Source organism: Scophthalmus maximus, chromosome 5 (genome assembly GCF_022379125.1).
Source record: "Scophthalmus maximus strain ysfricsl-2021 chromosome 5, ASM2237912v1, whole genome shotgun sequence".
Classification (NCBI taxonomy): domain Eukaryota; kingdom Metazoa; phylum Chordata; class Actinopteri; order Pleuronectiformes; family Scophthalmidae; genus Scophthalmus; species Scophthalmus maximus.
In genome coordinates, this window is record NC_061519.1 from 23,868,547 (window position 1) to 23,891,500 (window position 22,954).

Sequence of the window (22,954 nt, forward strand, 5' to 3'; positions counted from 1 at the left end):
ATAGGTGTAAAGAAACCAATTTGTTTTCCTTTTTATGACACTATTAAAATATTTCAAAATAAAGGTGTTATTGTACTTTTTTAAAAGATGTTTATATTTACCTGCGTGTTTGAATATAGATATATTAATGTAAAGAAAAGTCTTCATATATTGTAATTTATCAAAAAATGAAGCACTGCCCACCAGGAGGACCTCACATTTTATTACAATTTCTTAAGTCAAGAATCATTCACTACTTTTTTTCTGATAATTATTTTAGACTGATATATTCTACAGTTTATTCTCAGATTGTGTTCAGCTTTCTACCGAAAACTCTTTTCTGTTTTATATTTGTAAATTTTAAAAGCTAATTTTAACACAACCATTCAATTAATGTTTAATTCAAGAAACAATAGAGGAAGAAAACAACAAAAACACAACATCTCCATGTCTTCATATAGTTCTTTATTATATACAGCTGATTAAATGGCAGTTGTGCAGATATGGTGATAAACTTCGCAAGCTTTTTTCAGTGGCGTGCAAAGTGAGCAGAGTTTGTTCAGTGAAGCGGCATAGAGATCACTCTCCCCAGGGACTCATATCTGTATCGATGGCCACACAGTTGTAGGCAGCGTAGCGCAGCTTCTCCTCACAGACCTTTGCACTGCAGGACAGAACAAACCGGAGGGTTGGGATGATATAGGAGGGAATATATGTGCAATTACTTCCAATAATAAGCGGTCAGTCACTTAATTAGTTCTCATAGTGTTATATTAATGTACACATCAACATATTGTAACCATAGACTGCATATAAAGATGGATGACATGACAGCTCCTCAAACTGAATGCAAATCATCTCGGTCTACAATAAAGGTTATAAACCCTGCCTCCTCAATGTTAGTGGATGGGACATGGACCAAACAAAAAAAATACACTATTATTATTTTTTTTCCCAAAGATGGTTTCTGTCATTTTATGTAGTTCTTATCACACTGATGTATGTTCAAGTGTTACATTTTCTGATACGTTTGGTTTTAATTAGTTATTGGATGCTATAATAATGGAGTCAAACGTCATGATTGGCAGCTGAGACTGACTCGCCATTGGTCAAGTGCATGCTCCCCCTCTACCATCACTACTACTGCACAGACTCTGGCTCCAAATGAAGTCACCAATGCCAAATGGTAGCGCCGGTATTAGGGTTAAATTGTATACATTCATTGATTGTAACTGATTCCACCTGTACTGTACATAAGACCGAACATTAATATACCTTGGATAGTTGGGTAAATAAAGAGTGCTGGAACACGTGGAGGACTGAGGAAGTGAATCTGTCGTTTCAGAGCTAAATCAGGAAAAAAGAAAACATTTTAAAGTAGAGAAACTAAGGGCAATATTTTCTGAATTCAATGTTTTACTCGCGCTCACCCCTGCTTGTCAGGGAAGACGTAGATCGGCGCGGGAAGACGACTTCTACCAGTTACAAACCTCAGAAACCTGCTCCGATCCTCTGAAATCACAAATCAAGCCCTGATTAGTCACACACACCATGAATGTCTCAGTTAATATGACATGTTGCCAAAAACATTCACTCCTGTAGGATGTTGTCAAGTAAACTGTGAACGGACCATTGGTAAAGTTTGTCAGCGCTTCCCACAAATACTGCACCCGAACGTCACTTTGCTCCAGGTCTTCATATCGTGCTAGTGGAGGGATGAAAAACAACACGGATCAATTAAACAGCAACAAGAGCCTGAATCGAGCTTTTCAATCACTTGCACATTAAAAGCTTCTGAAGGAAACTTCTGTTTTATGGCAAGTTGGGTTTTATTAACACAACATTATATGGACGGAAACGGTTTGCTTAATGTCAAAGGGTGAAATGAAATAAAACTCCAAGTTGGACACTCACTGAGTCGTTTCAAGGCTTCCACACTGATCTCCGGGTCTCCACACACTTTCTTTTCCACTTCTTGCCAGGTGAGCAGGTCCAGCACTGCCTGAGGAACCACCTTCAGCAGCCCCGCCTGCATTGCTGCAATCTGTAACACAAATGACTGTCATCAGGAAAGTGCACAGAAACAGACAAAAAAACAAAAGCATGACCATATTCCAAGCAGCAATGTGAATTTGAAGACAAACTGAAACGAAACTGAAGTCAGACCTGCTTCCTGCTCTCCTCCAGCCGAGCTTTCTGCACCAGGCGGACGAACTCGCTGCGGTCCTCGTAGCGAACTGCCACGTTACTGCCACCGGGGACGAGATCCATCATCTGGCCGTTGCTCAGCAGCGTGGTGTACACCAGCTCCTCCCCAAACCTGAACTCAAACGTGCCCTGGTCCATGTTCTCCATGGCCTCCAGCAGGTTCACCTGAACACAGACACACATTTACCTTGAGACAGCAACTTGGTGAATAGGAAAAAGCTCAGGGGAAAAGAAGATAAGTGGTTGTGTCAGAGGGCAGATTAGTGCCTATGTTGGGAATACAGAAAAGAAGACAATGCAGACTGACTTCAGCCATTCAGAGACATGTAAATGTTTTTAATCAAGTCTGCAGAGACACTACCTCAGACAGACATAGAGGTTAAGATTACATGACTGTTGATGTCCTCACCAGAACAGAATCTACAGCAGGGAAATCTTTACTCCAGCTGACGGCTTCTCCAGTCAGCTGCTTCCACACCAGCCCAGGTAGAGCCAGGACCTGCAGGATGGGACACAGAACAGAAGAATTCAGGAAAAACCAAGTCTACACGTCCATCCAATGCAAAACAACCTACAATAGGTTGGAGAGTGAGCCTCGCTCACCAAGAAGTCTTTTCCTCTGAGGGCAGCTCCCATGAGTTGACCGATCCACTCGTACTTGTGGAACTCTTTACAGGACGGGTTGGGGACGTAGTAATCTCGGGCCTCTAAGGCGCCCTGAGAGACAGAGAGAGAGAACCAAAAGACAGTTTCAGAAAGAGGCCACATCAGGTCTAGATCCTGACTGTGTGCTGGCGAGCGATTACCTGGTTGGACGTGCGGGAGAAGAACGGCAGAGGCATGGGACACTCGGCTGAGCTGGGGCAGAGCTCCTCAGACATGTCTGCCAGGCTGTCCCGAAACCCACCTCCCTGGTCAATGATTCCCTCTGCAATGAACTTACATTCCCACCATTGATCGTAGCGAGCAGGCCACCTGACGAATAAAAGAAGGAAGATTGAAGATTTAAACCGTATTGCTCTGCACTGACCGCCATATTCAGAAGAGAAAATCTGAGACCAGAAAAATTGCAAACCTATAATCCAGGGTCTTCTCAAATTTGTCCGATGGCTTGAGGCCTTCATACACCTGCAAGGAGAAAAATATAAATGACAATGATCCATTGCATTCCGAAACGTCAGACTTGGGTTTACAGGTGAAACATTAAGTTCCGCTCCTCAAGGCGACGGTAAAGAGTCTAGTCATTACCTGACTGAACACAGCGTTCTTGCAGCTCAGGTCCAGAGACGGGTTGTCTCTGTGCTCCATGGCCAGGCGTCTGTTGATGTAGAGTCGGGGCATGAAGTTTGGCTTGCTGGTCTCAGAGTCCTTTAGGCACTGAGTGATGAGAGCGGAGCGGCGCTTGGACAGCAGCAGGAACTGCTTTATGGTCTACGGGAAGTCAAGAGAAGACACAATGGTGAGAAAAACCTTTGGCAGCTTGGACACAGCTCCTGTCTCAAGTTCGAAGGTGCACTCATAGATGCATCTCCAGGATACATACATACACATATATATATACATATATATATATATATATACATATATTCATAAAAATACTCAGTAATGTTGAACAAAGCTTTTATTTTCATTCCCGGGTACATCCCTTCCTCATCTCTACCCCTACTCTGTCTCCCATTCTCTCTTTGCTCTTCACTCTTCACTTGCCACTATTAGAAGAAGGAATTCATGTGCAAAGTACGTAAGATTTGTATAATGTCATAGTCAAAAAGGCACATACATAATAGAACTCATCCATCACCTTTGATTTTCTTTTTCTGTTGCAGTTTTCTTTTTGTGATTGTTTCTTTGCATTCCTCTAATGAAAATTTAATAATAACAATTTGAGAAAAAAAAAATAAGTCCCCCAGGGATGTACCTTTTTGTGTATGAACTGTAAATCTGGTGGCCACTATGGCTGTTTGGGGATTATTTCAGGATGACTCACTTTGATCTGGTTGAAGGTTCCCAGGCTGTAGTCCCAGGCCGGCACCACATGTGGGAGCACACTGTCCAGGAGGCAGATGAACCTGCAGAGTGAGACAGAACACCAATAGCCACAAACCCTGAGATACGCTTGTTGCTTAATGCTTATGAACAATCATTAAAATTACATAACTGGGTTTGACTTGCATTTCTGAGTTTTAATTAAACTTGGAGGAGGAATTTTAAATTTTTAATGAGTTATCTAAAACCCTCTGGACATGTACTGCACCTCATTTTCTGATCCTTACATGAAAACAGGGACAATCTATTTACTCCATGATATTTACTACTATGAACGTTGACCTACCTCTGGATGACTAGTGCTCTGCGGTACAGTACGTCAGGCAGGGTGCCCTGCAGACGGGGGTAGCGCACCAGGTAAGAGGACTGGAAAACGTCGGCGTTCAGACCCAGGTCCCTCTCACACGACGACTTGATCTTCAAGCCTCGGATCCGGACGTCTATCCCCTCGTCTGTGAAGGCAAAGGAGTGAGGAAGTCACACTCAAATTCGGCCACAGAATCACACACGGTCAGTATCAGCTTACTGAAAGACAGCCACACCTCTACATTCCTCAATTCTGATTTCAATGACAGGCAGGTGGGATGTCATATCCTCCAGTACACAAACTTCTCCAATCAGGTTACTAGAAGACAGGAAAAAAAAAAAGAGCGGTTGAAATGAAAGCAGTCAAAGACAAAAAGTATTTTTCACCTTCTGAACATTAAGGAACTGGCTTCCTGAGCAGGAAAATATGCTACAAAATTTTACATGTTATCAAGAAATAGACGGTGATCCTGTGAAAGAGAATCAATTTACAAACAGAAAGATATTTCAGGAAGATAGAATGTTTTTATTACACATGAGCTAATGATTGCCGTAATAATAGGAAGCTTTGAAAAAATTGTGCTATTATTAGTGTTACTATTATATTTCCGAAATTAATTCAATGGACTAAATTATGTCACGTATAAGCATATTCTATTGTGAAACATACTGACAAAATAATTTTTAACGAGGCTCACTCGTCTATGGTGACATCACTCATTTTCTTCAGGTTGTCTCCCTCTCCTCCGAACACCGTGACTCTCTTGGGCATGTAGTTGTCGTCTGTCGAGTCCACGGTCAGTATCAGCTTACTGAAAGAGCAACGAGAAGCCCGTCACACACATACGCGATACCCCACATCGTAAAGCAAGAGTGACCATAGATCCATGACTCCATGCATCAAAAAATGTGTGGTATCAAGCAAGATGCCACATTTTGACCGTCTGAATAAGCAGCTAAACAAACGAGAGTCATCAGGGGATGATAAATCCCCCCCGGCACCCACAAAACTAGAAGGAGCACTGATCCGGTCGGAATATCTCTCTCATTTAAGCCAAAATATATAAAAGGCACCAATTCCAAATGGAACAGGAGCAGGCATCATGTAATGACTAACACAAATATTAAATACAGTATTTTTATACAGTTAAAAAAAAAAGATTCTTAATCCACGTTGTTGCTCAGCAGCTTCTTACTTTACCACAGTGCCTCTCTTCATGTGCAGGCGGATCCAGTGCTGCCCCTGCATGCCGTCGCTCTCCCAGAAGGTTTCTGTGTCGCCATCTGTCAGACAGCTCGCCCCTCCACTGGGATCCTCCTGTCAAAGAACATACCAGGGCAGTTTGATGTGTTAAACACAAAAGTTTTTGCAAATGGTCAAACATCTCACTTTAAGAACCACCACTGTATTTGCTATTTCTGTCAGATCTAGGGCTGCAACCAACGATTATTTTCATTATGGATTTATCTGTTGATTATTTTTCTAGATTAATCGATTAGTTGTTTGGTCCATAAAATGTCACAAAATGGTCGATCGTGTTTCCCAAGCTGATGTTTTGTTTTGACCACACACCAAAGATATTCAGTTTACTGTCACAGCAAAGAAACCAGAAAATATTCACATTTAAGAAGCTGAAATCAGAGAATTTTGACTTTTTTTTCCCCTTCATAAAACCTACCTGAACCGATAAATTGATTATCAAAATAGTGGGCGATTAATTTAGTAGTCGATTCCTTTTCAATAAATCAATTAACTGCTGCAGCTGTAGTCAAACCTCTAATATCCACAGGGAGAGGAAGTTGACAATACACTGATTTATTCTAATTGCTCTGACTTGAGAAGAAAATGTATACACAGCTGCAAAAACAATAATAAATCCCAATTTATTTTTTGATGGACTTACTCTTTTAGTAAATGCATTTCGTAAATGCAAAACAAAACCAAAAAAAACACCCAAACAAAATCCTACATGCCTCACGTCTGTGACTCACCGAGCACGAGGAAACATCGATACTTGTCACACATTGCTTCACACTGCCCAGGTTCTCGTCTTCTTTCCCTATGTGGTCATAGAAGTAGTGAACCAGGTCCTCGTCACATTCGTACGTCCAGGTGGGAGGGACATACCTTGCAAGATTTGAGGGGAAAGTCGTCACAACCTGCTCCTGCAGCAGAAAAACATCACCAAAATGTCTCTGACACTCTACACTTGACTTCACACCGACAGGCTCACCTCAGCTTCTGGACGGCGGCGCCGTCGCGCTCGGAAACCTTGGGCTTGGCGCCGATGTAGAGCGCATTCTCCACGTCCACCACCTGCTCCCACCTGTTGCAGGGCTTGTGGTCGTAGCCGAGGAGCTGCTGCTGCCGGCTGACGGTCTCCGGCGACTCCACCGGCACCAGCCTGTCGCCTCCCTCCGTGTGTTTACACACCAGCACCCAGCCTTCCTGCAGCTCTTGGCCCGGACGGTGCTCCTCCAGCTGCTCCTGGTTTAAAATCATCAAAACTGAGCAAATTACAAATGATTCCTGTACCTTCGCTTTGACAAATTCTCCATTACATGCTACATTACATACATTTATGTATACATACATGTATTAAGTGTTGGGGTTTTATTTGAAATGCAGCTCCACAATGTCCATGGCAATTTCATGGCAATCTTAAAAATCTGTCTTAACGCCATATGTCTCTGAAGCGCCGTTAAAACGAAGGACGATGTCTGTCTGACAGTATCACATATGTTGTATATTCTGTACCAGTTTGTTCGGTTACACTTTCACTACTTTACTATTTGGATAGTCCAACAACAGACGAGACAATTGGAAATTCTAATGTTCAACAATATTAATTCAAATATTCAACACAAACAATTAATAAACCATTTAATCACCTGAGTAGTTCAATCTCAACTAATGACCTGTTGAAATATTACAAATAATCTGTAAACTCTCAGTAGGTGGACTAAAGAAAGGGTTTCCGTTTGTCCCAGTTTCACCACAACATGACGCCGACAGTTAGAAAAGAGAAATGTTCAAAGTCCACAACTATTCAACAACTTCCATGACCACGTGACTTTATACCTGCTCTGGTGACAGCTGCAACGATACGACAAAGATAAAGACGGCTGAGCGATGACAAGGAGTGGCCGTCTACACAATGAAAAGTATGTAGTCAATATGGACGTGGCGATTGCCTGACTTATAGGTCTTCACATTTGCATAAACAACAATTATTGACAGAGTGCAACTGTCATGATCAGACGACCTCTCCCTTCCCTTTGTCTTCTGTGTTTGTGTTGGGCTGCATGTGTCCACCAGCAACTGAATACATTTACTCATGTGCTGTACTTTCAGCACAATATTAAGTACAATTGTGAGATATTTGTACTTATTTTTCCCCCCTGACAGCTTTTGTTACTTTACCACAAAGTGTTAAAAAAAATAAAGATAAGAGCGTATAAAATACTTTATTATAGATTTATCAAAACAAACCAACTGCATATAGAAACAGATGGTTGATCAATAATTTGGCTGACAACCGCTGACAGAAAAGTCTTTTGCATTAATCGCTGAAGTCACTTTGTGGATCCTGGCGACCCAGATGTCAAAGATTTGCTACTTCCTTCTTAATTATTTTTATTGATTCATTATTGTTGGCTATAGAATAAAAGAAAAGTCCATAATGATAATAATCATAAGACACAGGCATTTATAAAATGCTGCTTTTATATTAGATATTATCAGGACAGTGTCCCGATAATCAGAATCAGAAATACGTTATTGATCGACAGGTGTAATTGGGTAAGTACACCTGAATAACATACTTGGGGTGTAGTATTTTTTTACCTTGTGTGATTAGAACTGTTGTGGTTACTTCTTCCACTAAGCCAGAATTGCACGATGACGTGACCGTAACCACGGAGACGCAGTAGTTTACCTTGCCGATCTTGACCCACAGGCCTTGGCTGTTGCAGTATTCTTCCCCCGTCGTGCGGATGCAGGTCCCCTTCTTCGGCTCAATGTTGAACTTGCACGTCCTCTTGCTGTGGGGGACCTGGTGCGGACTCTCGAACACGGAGACCAGGGTCTTCCCGACCAGGGAGCCTCCCGCCGAGCCCCCGGAGGCGGCGGAGGAGGCGGACGACGAGTCCTTGCAGATCTTGTAGCACACCTCCCTGGGCACGTAGCACAGACACTCGGGCACCGGTTCGCTCCGCCTGAAACTCTCAATGCACCTGTTCAGGAAGCGGATCCTGCCCAGCAGCAGGTGAGGGTTGTCGCCCGGGGACATGATGATGATGATGAGGATGAGAAGGAGGAGGAGGATGAGGAGGAGGAGGAGGAGGAGGATGGGGCTGGTGGGAGTCAGCAGCTCAGCAGGGGGGCGTCAGCTGACATCACACCACTGTCCTGGATGCTCCTGTCAAACAATAACCAAAACAAAAGAGAATATTCCTGATGAAAAAAAAGAAGCAACCAAAAACCAAAAACACCATGAAGCATTTAAAAGTTTTAAGATTTAAGTACAGAGTCTAAAAGATAATTAAACAAAATTTAAATAATAATAACTTATCAACAACCACAGTATCCTGACACTGCGAGAAAAATATCGGCTATTTTTAAAGGGGAGGAGTGAGTGAGCTAACGTTAGCTCGGTGGCTAACGTGTAGATGAGTGGAGCCACAGGCGACATATCAGCGGCGGCTTGTCGGCGACACGACCGCGGCGCGACTGGACACGTTCAGGCGGGAAGAAGAACACAAAAATGGATCACGGAGATATGAACATACCCTCAGTGCTCGCGAGTATCTGTCATGTGTAATCTTCTTCTGTCGGCGTCAGTAGTTTCGCTCAGCGGATATTTGACAACGCGGAAGACGCCGTTTGACCCTTTCCACTTTCCGTCGTTTTTTTTGTATTTCAGAATAAAAGCCTCACATTTGTTTTTGGTTTTTAAATTTAAATATTTAACTTGTATTATCGCACAGTTTGCCCTCTGTGCCTCGACCGGACTTTACCCAGTTTGAATTCAGTCAATGATGAGTGTTGATAAATGGCTAAAGTTCTATATTTTTCAGAATAAAAGAAGACCACGTGGTTGAAGCACTACTAGCACATGCTGCTACGTCTGTTGGCACCCGGCACACAGCCTCTATGATACTGCTGCAATACTAATAATAATATCTCATACATTTTGCTCCACTGCCAGCTATTTTGTAGCTTAAGTTACAGATATTACACATATTGCATATATCAGCTGTTGTGCATCTAATAATAGTGGTTGGAGTAGTAATAGGGTTGTCATTAAAAACAAATCAATTAAATGCTGTTTATCATTATAATGACAATCTAAGAATACAGGATGTCACTAGTTTAACCTATTAGATTGTTCTTTGCATCAGTGTGTCTGATTTTAATGTCGAAAAACTACATAAAAGTAATTCTCTATCAGAGCATCATCATGAAGGATTTGTGTGGGTGAGGGGGACGACAGGAAAAGACACCAAAGCCAATTTAGGATGATGATAATCCTCTCTATTGTTCTCCGAGTTTGTGCTGTCACAGTGTACAGTTGTGCTAAATGTAAAAACCATAACATACATTCATTTGCATTCATTTTCAAAATTACACAGCAACACCAAATGTGTTTTATTTGACAAATGAATTAGTCTTACATTGAACACACACACACACACACACACACACACACACACACACACACACACACACACACACACACACACAACACAGGTACTAAGATGCAACATGGAGCTATAAGTCATATTTGTTTATAATTATTTTCAACAGCAACTTTAATCAATGTCATTTCTTGTTCTCTGCTGCTGGCAGCACCGATGTCACCCGCGGGGGGAACAGCATCAACATCTTCCTCCGCATTCGGGTGCGATGAGATGTCGATCAGCGAAGGCAGGCTCCCGCCACGCAGGATGCCTTTACCCCTCTGCAGAAGACCATCACCCAGAGAGCCCTTGAGAGGTAGATACTGTTTCTTTACAGGAGCGTCTGCAGGCCGGTGAATCTCAAGATCCTCAGCGCTCATCCTGTAAATGTGGGAGACATTTTAAGCTCAAGTTTTGCTGTGGCTTTGCTTTGTTTCTGGACTTAAATATATACAGGAGAATATAAGTTAACCTCATGTCAAAGGTGGAGCCTTTGAACGCTGGCTTGAGTGTCTCTGCTGCTGTCGACAGAGTGTAAGGGATGGAGAAATGTCTCTGCGCCCAGTGCTTGTCCTTCACAATTGGAGCCAGGTTCTGGTACATATCGTCCACTGCCAGCATCGACACCTACAGGACAGAGAGACAAAATTAAAGGCCAGTGAGAACTTTAGTAGATGTTCACAGTGGATGTATTGGAAAGAAACCTGAATGTTTCGGTCGATCAGCTGGTTGGTTTCAAAGTCGTCGTCGTCTTCGCCGAACGGATTGATGATCAACTCCCCCACCTACAGAGAGGATGCACACGGAAGTCGCATCTGTACTCACAACATCGAAAAACAAAAATCTGTTTCCACAAGTGATATGTTACCTTAAGCCAGCCAGTGTAGAAGAAGAACTGCAGCAGGGTGAACACAGGGACGTACATGTCCACACTGTGATTCTTGTATCCCTTCTCGGGGTTCAGGAATTGTCGGCCAATCACACAGAAGGCAAAAAAGGAGTAAACTGCAATAGTCACTACCTGCATTGGTGAGCAAAGACAAAGGGTTTGGGTTTATTTTGTCCAAAAGTGTATCTGCATTTCTAATAACACCTAAAGGCAGAGACGATTAATAGCCACAAGATCAGTAAAAATACATTTTGCTGGATTATCTTTTGCCATGCTGCAAATAATGATTATTTTCATAATTTATCTGCTGATTATTGTATTAATCAATTGATTATTATTATGATTATTTGGTTCATGACGCAAGAAAATTATGGGAAAAGTCACATATAAATTTGCAGAGTCCAAAGTGACATTCTGTTTGATAAATTAATGTTCACATTTGCGAAGCTGGAACCATCACATTTTTCTTTGTGGGGGTTTTTGAATTAAACAATCTCGATTTGTAAAGTAAGTACACTACTGGAGTAAATGTACTTATAGGTACATGTCACCACTGGCTCATCCTACCTGAGTGTAGACCAGAGGGATGCTTATCCAGTCATAGTGGAACAGGAGGCTGCACTTGGCTCTGTACTTATTAAGCTCCTGCAGTAGTACAAGTTGTTTATACAGTTACAGTATGAATACAGTTAATTCATATTTTAGTTGTATGTTATTTGGGATTTGTTTGAAAGATGCAGAAAATGTGTGAGTATACAATACATAGTTGCTTTGTTCATCTACAGAAAGAAAATGATGACTCACGTCCATCAGAAGTCTCAGAGCGATGTCGTCTCTCACTCGACCCTCCTCTCTGGCTCGGGATGCCAGGTTTGAGAACCACGTCAAAGGCATCCAGTACTTGTTGAAATCCGAGTGCAGCGACTCAAAGTTTTCCAGCTCATGTGTCGTCATGAAGCCTGCACACAGATTAGACATTTTGGAAAGTTCAAATATGCAGATAATCAAATATGAAAAGTTTATGTTTTACAATTTACAATTTAAACATTCGCCTGAAGCAAGTAGAGATGTGATTAGTTGATCGGTTGAGGGAAAATTATTGGCAAATATTTTTGATAGAAATCATTTAAGTCATTTTAAGAAATATGCCACACATTTGATGGTTCCAGCTCTTTGTCTTAACATGATGAACTGAATATCATTTGAATCTTGGACCGCTAATTTGACAAAGCAAAGGCGTTTGCGACATCACGACATCATCATGTGGAAAATGAATCAACCAAGGAACCAATCAGTTCTTCACTTTTGGACTCACCGGCCTCCACAATGTGCTCCAACGTGGGAAAGCGTTTGAGAACTCGCGTGCTGATGGAGCGGAGGATGAGAACTGAGGACAAGTTGGCGTATCTCATGAGTGTACGTCGCAGCAGGCGGCCTCTCTCGTCTGCCCCGTGGACGTTGCCAGACACCACCATCATCAGGTTGTCAGGCAGCGGGAAGCTGGTGTACTGACCCCACCAACGATTGAAGGCCAGGGTCACATAGAAGCCTGCAACGAGATGAAACAATCCACAGTTTCCTTTGATTTCGTTTGAGACCAATCCAGTTGAGCCGGACTTACCCAGTACGAATAAAACTGGGATAAAGTTGGTGTTGGTGAACTGGTCACAGTAAAGGGCGATCCGTTCAAACAGATCCTGCTGCCTTGGCGTGAGCATGAACCTGTGAGGCAAACAAAACTTTTCCAGTGGAACAGCACAAGCACTGAAACCTGACCGCCGCGCGGCAGAGAGCAGAATTGCGGGATGAAATTAGTTTATTTGCCTGTAAAACAAACTGAAAAACAGATAAACCCCACAGAAGACCAGCAGATCCTTATACAGCAGCCTGTAGATGCTCCCTCTCCATCTGAACAGCAGCTTGGAGAAGCCGCCGAACCTCACGTTGGCCACTTCAAGTGTGTAAGACACTGTCATGGTTCCTCTGTGCAGGAAAGGTCCTGCAAAATATTACAAATGAATACATGCAACTAGTGATATGCCCACACAAAAAACAAGCAAATGAAAAACCCAGGATGTGCCCTACCTGTGACGGCAGGTGTATCACCAGGTCCTGTGTCACCAGGTCCTGGAAAAGAAAAGTTCTTCCTCTGCGTGTCAATTTAAACGTCTCTGTTGTGCAGCCATAAATTAACATTTTTAATTTATAACCTGGGAACCTGATGCCTAAAGAGACAAACACCTACAGTGCGTGGAAACAACCTCTTTGTAAAGTACTAGGAGTTTGTTTAGGACTTCCCAATCTGTAAAGCTCTGAGTGAGCAAGATTGATGATGCTCCAGTGACAATTCTTCGGATTTGAGCAATTTTTTTTTAATTAACCCAGATGGATGTGGGCATGCCATTATTTTCATTTTATTCTAATCTACATATTATTTTCTTGATTGATCAATTTATTCTTTGGTTTACAATTTTTTTTTTTTTTTCATTTTGTCTAAACTGAACCCAAAGATATTCAGTTTATAATCACATCAGACAAAGAAAAGCAACATATCGTCACATGGGACACACAGAAACCATGTAATGTTTGGCATTTTTGGATTCAAAATCAAATATAAAAACAAAGGATTGCAAAGTATTTACCATGAGGAAAAATATACATATCGATTTACAATACACCATATAAGTTACATATGTATTTATACATTACATAAACCTGCCTGCATACACTCATGAATACACACAGCGATACACATTAACCCAGTTTTAGTGTTGAAGGATAACAAAAGGCTTAAAATAATAAATAAATAAAAACATTTTCCTTTTCATACGTAACGTGAAAGAGGAAAAGTGAATAAATATTAATCTTAACACCCTCAAGAGTTGAACATATTTCCTATATTTGCCTTTAAATCCATTCAGTTTGAACACCAGCGGATCTCACAGGCAGATGTGAAACTTTTGAAATTAAGGATTTATAGTGATGAATAATATCATTTGTTCATGGGGTTATTTATTTTTAAGGAATTTCAATACACTCCACTTCTGTTTGACTTGTTAGGGTATATTTATAGCAGTTATTTATTGAGTCTGTTATATGCCTTAAACCTCAGTATTTTATGATCCTGTCATTTTATTTATTAGTATTTTCCAGTTTTTTTCTAGTTTAATAACGTCATATTTATATACAAAAGGTTTATATATATATATAGATATATATACATTTACATTAACATATTTCAAAAAATCCACAGGATTTGTTTTGATGATTTTCACATGTGCTACAGGAATGAACCCCGCCCTGTTATCTCAGGGAATATACTGCCCCCCCCCCTCAGAAAATCAGACAACGCTCGCACAGATTGATTTAGCAGCAGAAGCTTTCCAGTGTTATTTACAGTTCTGTCCATCAGTGTCGGTGATAACAGTCGTCCGAACATCCCTGCAGGGCGATGCAGGTAGATGGGTCCGTCCCACCCGTCTCTCACCCTTTGGTCATTGGCTGCTGTTTGTTTTTCACATCGTTAGAGCGGTCCACTGTGAATCAGATGCTTTTATTTCGGAGCAGTGTTTTATTGTGTGACTCTTGTTTGCTGTTTGCTCTCCCCCCTGACTGGATATTTACGAGGCCCATGCAAGCGAATCACTGTGGACTTCCCCCTTCTCTGTGTCACTCACACTCAGCTGCAGTAGACTGCGTTTGTACCTGAACCTTTATTGCACTTATCATGTACATGTGCCAAAGCAAAGTATTTTCAGTGATAAAAGTTAGTTTCCATTCCAGTCACTAGATGGCGCTCGTGTGGTGTTACATCAGGGCTCCCGGCCTCAGCCCTGAGGCTTCACTGTCTGTATTTATCTCACCTAAAGGTGCTTTTATTGACAGAAAACAATAAAAGGAACTTCTGATACATTCAATACTTCTGTTGTGTTAAAAGTCCATTTGTAATATTTCTCATCTGCGACAGTACGGATCAGCTGTTTGTGCAGCAAACTGGTTCTTCTCAGAGCCATGTTTTCATTTTGTTGTCGACCTGGCACACGGTGGGTTTTCTATCATGCACATCATCATCAATTTCCACGTATCATTGCTCCAAAACCTGGTATCATGTGTCAGTGAAACTCTCATCTCTGTGGATCGGACGAGAGGACAATGGCTGCTCTGTGACCTTGATCTAGATGAAATTCACTCCCCAGATTAGCATCCACGGATGCTCCGACAACAGTCATTTCCTGGCCGCAGCCACTGGATACTGGTTGGGGGCTCAAAACCTCTGAGAACAGGGGCGGCGAGAGCCACTCCGTGCTGATCGTCACGGTAACCCAATGCAGTAATTACAACTTCCCACGGGTGAGGGAAATTAGAGCTGGAAAGAAAAGTGGGATTTCAGGTAGTGGGGGGGGGGGGGGGGGGGCACGACCCTGGGTCACTGTCGGGGCAGACGGAGTTAGAGGGCCCCGCAGAGAAAGAGCCAATGAAAAGATCTGGAGCAGTGAACTAATGATGTTGAAAAACAATCTTGACGCAGAAATCTTGAAAAAAGCATTTATTTCTCTTGCAGCAAAATTCAAAGTTTGTTGCATTAAAAACACACAAGCAAGATAGTGCATCTGCCAGCATGAACATGAAGATGAAAATTATGCTTTTATTGTATGTCAAACCAGATTACCTTTTTTCTTTTCACAAAGAATTATTTGTACATATATATTATAAATACTGAGGTCATGCAACCCCCCCCCCCCCCCCCCCCCCCCCCCCCCCCCCCCCCCCCCCCCCGAAAATATTAAAGGTCCAGTGTGTAGGATTTAGGAGCATCTGTTGGCAGAGATTTCATTCTTTACCGTTTTCATTCGTGTATAATCGGAAACTAAAAATGACTGTGTTTTCTTTATAATCAGAGCATTCTTTATGATTCTCAATAATTTGTACCTTCAGCAAAGAAAAACCCTGTTCAGAATTTTGGACTAAAAATAACAAAATGAAACTTTGTCAGTTTATCTTCTGACATTTGCAGTGAACCGCGCGACACTGACGAATGAAGCTTTTGATGGAAGGTGTGTGAAAAGCCGTCTGGACAAAACACACTTCTGCCTTTTTCTAAATTCCAGGAAGCTCCACACCCTCTCCGCTGCCTCCGTCTCACCCAACACACAAACCAATTAGCATTCGACGGCACCGAGTGTGGCGGAGATTGTTTCCCACAGTCTGAGGGAACACCTTGGTGTCCGCGTCCTGCTCCTGCGCGATGACCCCGATGACCCCGATGACCCCGATGACCCCGATGTTCGGCCGCACGTGTGTTCTGTGAGGGTTTCCTCTTCACTGTCGTGGCACCACTGCACAGAAATGCTCTGCATCTGAAGTTTACTTGACAACAGAGATTTTTTTTTTTAATGAACACCCTGGCATTTATCAACCTACGCACACATTTTAGCTTGTGACGCAAAGCACGAGCAAGCGTCCGTCCTTTCGTTCCTTCTCGCTCAACAATGACTTTTATAAATTTAGACTTCTCGCCTCAGCTTTACATTCCACATTTCCCGCTGAATTAACCGCGGACATGTCGATGGGATTAGTCGCACTGTTCATCAGCACCAATATTTCGGGTTGTGCCGCTTCAGATGGAGGAGTTTGATCCGGAACATCCAGTGTACAATATAATAAGGAACAAGTCAAAGAGGAATGCGCGGGTGAGGTAAAGGAAGGTACGCGCTGCACAAAGGCTTCAGGCACACACGTTACAGAAATGTGTCCTGTTTGCACGACGTGAAGCATTAAATTTGAAGAAAAGACAGTTAGTGGAAAATTTGCTTGTTTTGTTTTAATTTTCCAGAGGGAGAAAAAAGTGGGCCTCCGTTTCAAACAGTCCCTGCGTCACTCAGGCCCCACAGGAAGAGCTCTGGATTAAATCACTTCCTCTTACATTGTGATACTACAGTGTTCGGACCACACTGTCTCTGAGCTGACAGCCAGCTGGCTTGTTCTCACACACACACACACACACACACACACACACACACACACACACACACACAGTGAACTAATTTGTCATTTTGGGAAATACAGTCATTCACTTATTTGAGAACTAGATGAGAAGACTAGAACGACTGTCAGGTTAAAGCTGGACATGCTTAGCTTAGCTTAGCATAAAGACTCATTTTCCTCTCTTAGCAAGAGGGCAAATGAGTATATTGCCCAAAATGTTGAAGCCTCCCTTCAGGATTGGTGTCACGAGAGGTCGACATTCTCGTACTCCCCGTGGTCGGAGTCCTCCAGCTCGATGCCCGGAACCAGGCTGTAGTATTCAGTGGACTGGGTCAGGTACGCCCGCTCCCTGTCGGCGGAGTCTTTCATCACTTCGGTCACGCTCACCGTGTCCAGCTCCGTCCTGCTGGCCCCGTCGGGCTCCTGGGAGCCCTGCCTCCCCTCCGCGGAGCTAGAACAGCGCGAGGGGACTCGGGGGAGAGACTCCGCTGAGCCCAGCTTGATCTCCACTTCTTCGTAGATGTCTCTGGCGCTGCCCAGGAGGGCAGACGCCGGGCGCAGCAGCAGCTGGTTCTTGAGGGCCCCCTCACTGCCGCCGCTCCCGGCTTCACGCTGCTCGGTGGCCGGCGGCGGCCGCCTGCCGTGATGTTTCTGGCCGTTGCAGCTGGACTTGGGGGTCTTCTGCCTTGAGTTGCTGAACGCGGGCGCCTCCTTCTTCTTCCTCTTCCTGCCGCAGCACCAGCAGAGCACCAGGGCGGCGAGGATGAGGAGGGGCAGCGCGATGAAGAGCGCGGTGAGGCCGGCGGGCCGGCACGCGTCGCTGAGCCTCACGGACCACACATTCCGGCCGGCCAGGTGGGCGGGAGACGCGCAGGTGAGGTTCCCCACCAGGTCCTGCAGCCTGGTGGTCCTGTTGGCCTTCCTGCCTTCCTCCAGCGCTACCAGCAACAGACAGGAGCAGTGCCAGGGGTTCCCCTCCAGCTCCAGCCGTCGCAGGCCAGGCCTCCGCAGCACAGAGCCAGGCAGGAGGCGCAGCTGGTTTCCCTGAAGGTAGAGCGTCTGGAGGCGGTCGGAGTCCTGCAGGAAACCCTCAGGAAGCTCCCGAAGCAGGTTCCCGCTCAGGTCCACCTCCGTCAGGCCGGGCTGGCCGGCCAGAAACCCCTTTGGTAGCGTGGTCAGTCTGTTGTGACCCAAGTAAACCCTCCGCAGTGAAGAGGCCTCCCTGCCGCTCCCGTCCACAGAACTGACGTTGCAGTTGGACAGGTCCAGCGTCTCTATGTTCGTCTCATTGGTCAACGCGGGCCAGCGCACGTGGCCGAGAGCGGAGCCCGAGAAGTTCAGGCAACAGGCGCCGGCGGGGACCTCCGACGGAAACTGGGACAGCGCGGTGGCTGCCGGACACACACAGCCGGCCGCGAGACCCGCCTCCACCAGCAGCGTGAAAATCGGCAGGACGCTCCACAGGAGAACCATCTCTGAAAATACAGTAGAGTATAAACTCTCATTCATCCAGGTCATGGTAATCCAAAAGGGCCTCAGCCCCTACCTGTCTCCTGGTCTCTCTGCTGCAGCACTGGAGGCGATCCACCCGATGTCGGCTCACCACAGAGATGTCGATATGCTTCGCCAACCTAGCAACTTCTCTGAGGAGTCCCGGTTGCCGTGAGGATCGTCGCAGTTGGCATGGCGACACCGGTCACCGGGGATCAGGAGTCCAGTGTTTGGCTGTGGGAGAAGGAGCAGATGCTACTACGACTCCCGTTGCAAAGGCTGCGCCGTTAATGGGCAGATGGGAGTTATGCAAACATAAGTCGAGGATAGGATTTTCTTTCTTTTCTACAAATCCAGGAGACCGCTCGGGCCACAACTCAGCTCTCAGACTTGTCTAGACCTTCCTTTTTCCATCAGAAGCATTCCAAATGTGCCCGATTTAGCCACAGAGCTGATGTGCAGTTCACGAGCAGCTCCATGATGGGAAATTGTTTAATTCCACTGTAATTTCACCTGGAGGAAATTACAGCGTCTGGGAATATTTTAATCGCAGGTTTCATTCCTAACGTGCGTCTGGCTGGGAAAACCGTGAAACCCATAAAAAAACCCGACCTATTGTTGGGTGCGCTTGGGTGACGGCGCCTGAACATAAAAGCGTATGCGGTCGACACACAAACAAGGCCTGTCTTTTCCAAATGACCTGCGTGTGAGGCGCTCGGTCGCCTTCATCACTCGCCACAACGGAGCTGGAGGCTGCTCGACAGCAGAGAGGCAGGGATGTGCCAACTCCCCCAACAAGAGGGGCAATCCTCCACAAGTGGAGGGTTGAAGAGGACCGTCGTTGTCTGCCGGGGGCGGTAACTGACCCCCACCGACCAAAGAGACAACCGCACGTCACCTGCCCGATGATGGAGGCGAGCAGCAGCAGCCTCAAGCCGAAGATGGCTGCAAGAAATCGTATTCAGGGTGCAAACCTCACATCCATTGAAAGAAAGCTAATCCGAAACACGTTTCACGATCAATCAATCACTTCATAAACCTTCGGAGCAATAATGCCAAACATCCACCTGTTCCAGATTTATCTATGTGAATATTTGCTGTTGTCTCTTCGTCGGCTGGAAACTGAATATCTTTTGGAGAAAACAAGACTCGTGTCAGAGTGTACCATATCATACAGCAAAGGATTTATCAATCAATAGAGGGAAATAATTGTTAGATTAATCCATAATGATAAATAGTCGCAGGGTCTCGAAACGACATTACACCTGAGGAGGTTTGTCTACGAGCCGCCGAAACTTTTTTCCAAAATGATGAGGATTGACTCTGGTGAACGAGCCCACGTACTGTATTTCGATACAGCCCGCCGCTTTATGATGGGACATAAAGTGTAAAAGATATTGGGTTTGTGAGCAGCGACATTTTATAGGATCATAACCAAAGTCCAGAGGACTTTTAAACTTTCAAATACTGAAAGAAAAGAGGCTGTTACTCAGAGGAAAAGCACACTGCTTTAGCCATTTTACTTCTCTGTCCTCATGGTTTCAACCCTAAAAGGCGACAGTAACAAATCTCTGTGAAATAAACTGTACCTGTGTTTTATTTGTCAGCCTCGTGCCCCGGCTTCCGTTCTTTGGTGCAGTGGCTCTTTCAGTTAAACGCTGATGTAAGCGCGTTATATTAAATCTCAAATGAGCGTACTGTCGTTTAATTGTGAATACAGGCAATTAAATTGACAGAAATATGCATCTTTAAGAGTCCCAAACAAAAAAAATTAGAAGACAGGCTGCTGAGTTTTAACTCCAACTTGAAATAGCAGCAGCAAACAAACACAGGAAGTGTGTCAAAGGAAAAAAACAACCCTACCCCCAGTAGACCTTTAGTTGCTGGTAGAAATGATCAAATAAGTCCAAAATGTAAAGAGCGTTTGACGGAGCAAACAGGAGGATGAAGTGTTATGAGAGTGACGGCTGTTTATGTAACACAAACTCAAATTTATCTTATCTTTTAGGCCTTTGTTGCTCAAACCCAAATACAATATGAGGTGAATCAGCGTAAATCGTGTCATATTGTCTTTTAACAGGTTTGAACAACCAAGCATGAAGTTTTCCCTTTGATGAAATCTTCCTCCTTCAATGTGCAATAAATAGAATATCATAATTAAACTCTTCAGCGGCTAAATGCTCCACCGTCCGAGGCCAGCCAAAAGTTGTCGGCTGCTGGAAACGATGACAGTAATGAGAGTGAATGAAAACAAAAATATGACCTGAAAGACGCTAAAACAGTGTGGCTGAGGGGAACTGCAGAGTCGGCTGATTTCAACGTTCATTATTGTGTGAGCCCTCTCACACACAGGTAGTCACGTGATCCACTGTTAATATTTAGGAAAAATATTGGTAAGAGCAGCTTTAAACTCAAATTCAATGTGGTTGATGTCCATTTCCGTGGCATTTTTGGTCGGATTTCCCGATTTTTCCAATCGCGGCTCCCATCTAGATTAGTACAGTTGAGCATGTGACGAAAATCTAGGAGGGAAACAGTCGCTGTCAAATTAGATTTCAGACAATTAGGAGTTTGTGTGTCATTCTTCTGAGAAGTGCATCACGTGACCTGACCCCCTTTAATGTGCCCTGCGTATTTATAGCACGGAGCATTTCGATTTGCATGCTTCACTGCACTGTAAGAGAAGAAATCTTTTGTCCTGACTTGCAGCTCTCCGCGTATGAAGGATATATTCAAAGCTCTTTCAGTCTGAAGAGGAACAGGAAAAGTAGTGGGGCGTGTGTACGTGGGGAATAATTTGCCTCGATTTTTGCCGACGTCGCCTCAGCTACGTTGGGATGGCGAAAGACGTTTGTTGAGATAACTTGAAGCACGAGGAGTCAAACTCCCATCCCAGCCTGATAACGGAGTCTAAAGGTCAAAAGGTCACAGTCGACTCTCGTCATCCCAATACGTGTTCGCGTCTGACAGATGGAAAGATCTGCCCTGTGTGAGGATTTTGCAGATTGCGAGTGGTGTGTGTGTGTCTCTGTGTGTGTGTGTGTGTGTGTGTGTGTGTCTCTCTCTGTGTGTGTGTGTGAGAGGGGAGGTTTATATCTGGAGAACATGGATGATCTCACCCGCTCGCAATGTGACTCGCTACATCCTCCCCTGGCAGCCCAGCTTCCTCTGAAATAACGGTCCCCATTCTCCTCTCGCGCAGCTTTCCATCGGACAGTGTGTGTCAATAAAGCAGCGACCGCACCACAGGGGATGTCCTCAGTGTGTTCTCTGGGAATTTGGGGGTTTAGGGAGTCCCAACGATTGACAGTTGTCTTGTTTTAAAGTTTAATTCTCTCATTTCTTTTGTACTTAATGTGATAAAAATGTAATTTAAAATATAGTCGAAGGTAAAGAAAATTGGTTGTTTACACAGCAAGCGGCGGGAAATCACATTTAAACAAAGGAAATCGGAATAATGAGATCATTTGATGTGTCTTCTGACAGGGTGGGTTTGCATGGGGGGCTCTCGACCAGTGACCTCTACGTTGCTTAAATCTAGATGCAAATCATAACCCAACACAGCTGCAGTTCTTTGAGTAGATGAACTCCAAAAATACAGACAAGTGTACAACAAAAACTTCTCAAAGCATTAATACACGCCTGCTTGTGAAATGAACGAGCAGGTCCAGGTGCCAACAACATGTTAAATCAAATATAAGAAATAATAGTCTTTTCTTACCCATGACCGCAGGATCCGGACATCACCCTCAGCGTCCCTCTCTCCTCTCTGCATCCCATCATCTGGACCTGTTGAACCTCCCGTCCTGCGGGTCTGAGGGAGTGTCTCCCTCGGAGAGGAATGTGGAAGTGCAGCCTCCAGTCAGTGTTGATGTGTGTGTGTGTGTGTGTGTGTGTGTGCGTGTGTGTGTGTCTATGTCTATGGGAGGGGTGTAAACAATGTGTGTGTTCATTCACAGACTTCAGCAATAGAGAGTTTACCTGCTGCAGCAGTCAGAGACTTGATCCAGTCTGAGCTCGATTTGAGCTGCTGCAGCAGATGTGATGACAGAGCGCCCCCTGGTGGCGGAAATAAGTTGAGGGTGAAGTCGAGGGCGAGGTGGGGGCTCACCTTTCTTTCTCCTGTCGGTCATCGTGCAGTCTCCTCTTCAGGCAGAAACCCAGGACCCAAATTTTCACACTTCCAAATTTAATTGTGATGATGTGATCAGGATTTTTTAAAGAACTTGGCAAGAGCGATGAGAGAGAAGCATTTGATTTGATTTGAGTTTAGGATTGTATCTGACAGAAAAATATACAAGAATCCAATTCCAAATGGAAGAATAAGAAGATGGAAATAAAGTAAAATATTGATTAATATTTTTTTTT

At 44.2% G+C, this 22,954-nt stretch overlaps 3 protein-coding genes across 3 annotated transcripts; all 3 read right to left on the reverse strand.

Annotated features, from left to right (window-relative positions):
* Window positions 1-423: 423 nt before the first annotated feature.
* On the reverse strand, window positions 424-9,489 carry hectd3 (HECT domain containing 3). The gene is made up of 20 exons (XM_035634999.2): window positions 9,331-9,489; window positions 8,478-8,960; window positions 6,774-7,027; window positions 6,532-6,667; window positions 5,736-5,857; window positions 5,238-5,351; window positions 4,776-4,858; window positions 4,520-4,685; window positions 4,175-4,256; window positions 3,436-3,618; window positions 3,263-3,315; window positions 2,994-3,162; window positions 2,791-2,904; window positions 2,597-2,686; window positions 2,146-2,352; window positions 1,894-2,023; window positions 1,610-1,684; window positions 1,410-1,491; window positions 1,255-1,326; window positions 424-643 (listed from the first exon to the last, which is right to left on the reverse strand). The coding sequence occupies exons 2-20, from the start codon at window positions 8,829-8,831 to the stop codon at window positions 559-561; spliced, it is 2,571 nt and encodes an 856-aa protein (XP_035490892.1). The 5' UTR covers window positions 8,832-8,960; window positions 9,331-9,489; the 3' UTR covers window positions 424-558.
* Window positions 9,490-10,053: 564 nt separating this feature from the next.
* Window positions 10,054-13,343, reverse strand: best4 (bestrophin 4). The gene is made up of 10 exons (XM_035635000.2): window positions 13,196-13,343; window positions 12,935-13,109; window positions 12,732-12,832; window positions 12,426-12,659; window positions 11,915-12,069; window positions 11,678-11,755; window positions 11,090-11,242; window positions 10,926-11,006; window positions 10,694-10,848; window positions 10,054-10,602 (listed from the first exon to the last, which is right to left on the reverse strand). Exons 2-10 carry the CDS (start codon window positions 13,084-13,086, stop codon window positions 10,320-10,322), a joined length of 1,392 nt encoding a protein of 463 aa, XP_035490893.1. The 5' UTR covers window positions 13,087-13,109; window positions 13,196-13,343; the 3' UTR covers window positions 10,054-10,319.
* A 3,573-nt stretch (window positions 13,344-16,916) lies between these two features.
* On the reverse strand, window positions 16,917-22,511 carry si:ch211-106k21.5 (chondroadherin-like protein). Its single transcript, XM_035635372.2, has 3 exons — window positions 22,308-22,511; window positions 18,642-18,820; window positions 16,917-18,570 (listed from the first exon to the last, which is right to left on the reverse strand). The coding sequence occupies exon 3, from the start codon at window positions 18,566-18,568 to the stop codon at window positions 17,339-17,341; it is 1,230 nt and encodes a 409-aa protein (XP_035491265.2). The 5' UTR covers window positions 18,569-18,570; window positions 18,642-18,820; window positions 22,308-22,511; the 3' UTR covers window positions 16,917-17,338.
* Between the last annotated feature and the right edge of the window lie 443 nt (window positions 22,512-22,954).

What these genes read in the sequence shown, in the direction of transcription:
- hectd3 (XM_035634999.2), bottom strand. Translation starts at nt 8,831, where the DNA reads ATGTCCCCGGGCGACAACCCTCACCTGCTGCTGGGCAGGATCCGCTTC. An exon ending in TCGATGTTTCCTCGTGCTCG is followed by an intron (nt 5,858 to 6,531) that starts GTGAGTCACAGA and finishes GTTCTTTGACAG; the next exon opens with GAGGATCCCAGTGGAGGGGC. An exon ending in TCTCCCGCACGTCCAACCAG is followed by an intron (nt 2,905 to 2,993) that starts GTAATCGCTCGC and finishes TCTGTCTCTCAG; the next exon opens with GGCGCCTTAGAGGCCCGAGA.
- best4 (XM_035635000.2), bottom strand. Translation starts at nt 13,086, where the DNA reads ATGACAGTGTCTTACACACTTGAAGTGGCCAACGTGAGGTTCGGCGGC. An exon ending in CTCTGAGACTTCTGATGGAC is followed by an intron (nt 11,756 to 11,914) that starts GTGAGTCATCAT and finishes GTACTACTGCAG; the next exon opens with GAGCTTAATAAGTACAGAGC. An exon ending in TCTACACTGGCTGGCTTAAG is followed by an intron (nt 11,007 to 11,089) that starts GTAACATATCAC and finishes TCCTCTCTGTAG; the next exon opens with GTGGGGGAGTTGATCATCAA.
- si:ch211-106k21.5 (XM_035635372.2), bottom strand. Translation starts at nt 18,568, where the DNA reads ATGGTTCTCCTGTGGAGCGTCCTGCCGATTTTCACGCTGCTGGTGGAG.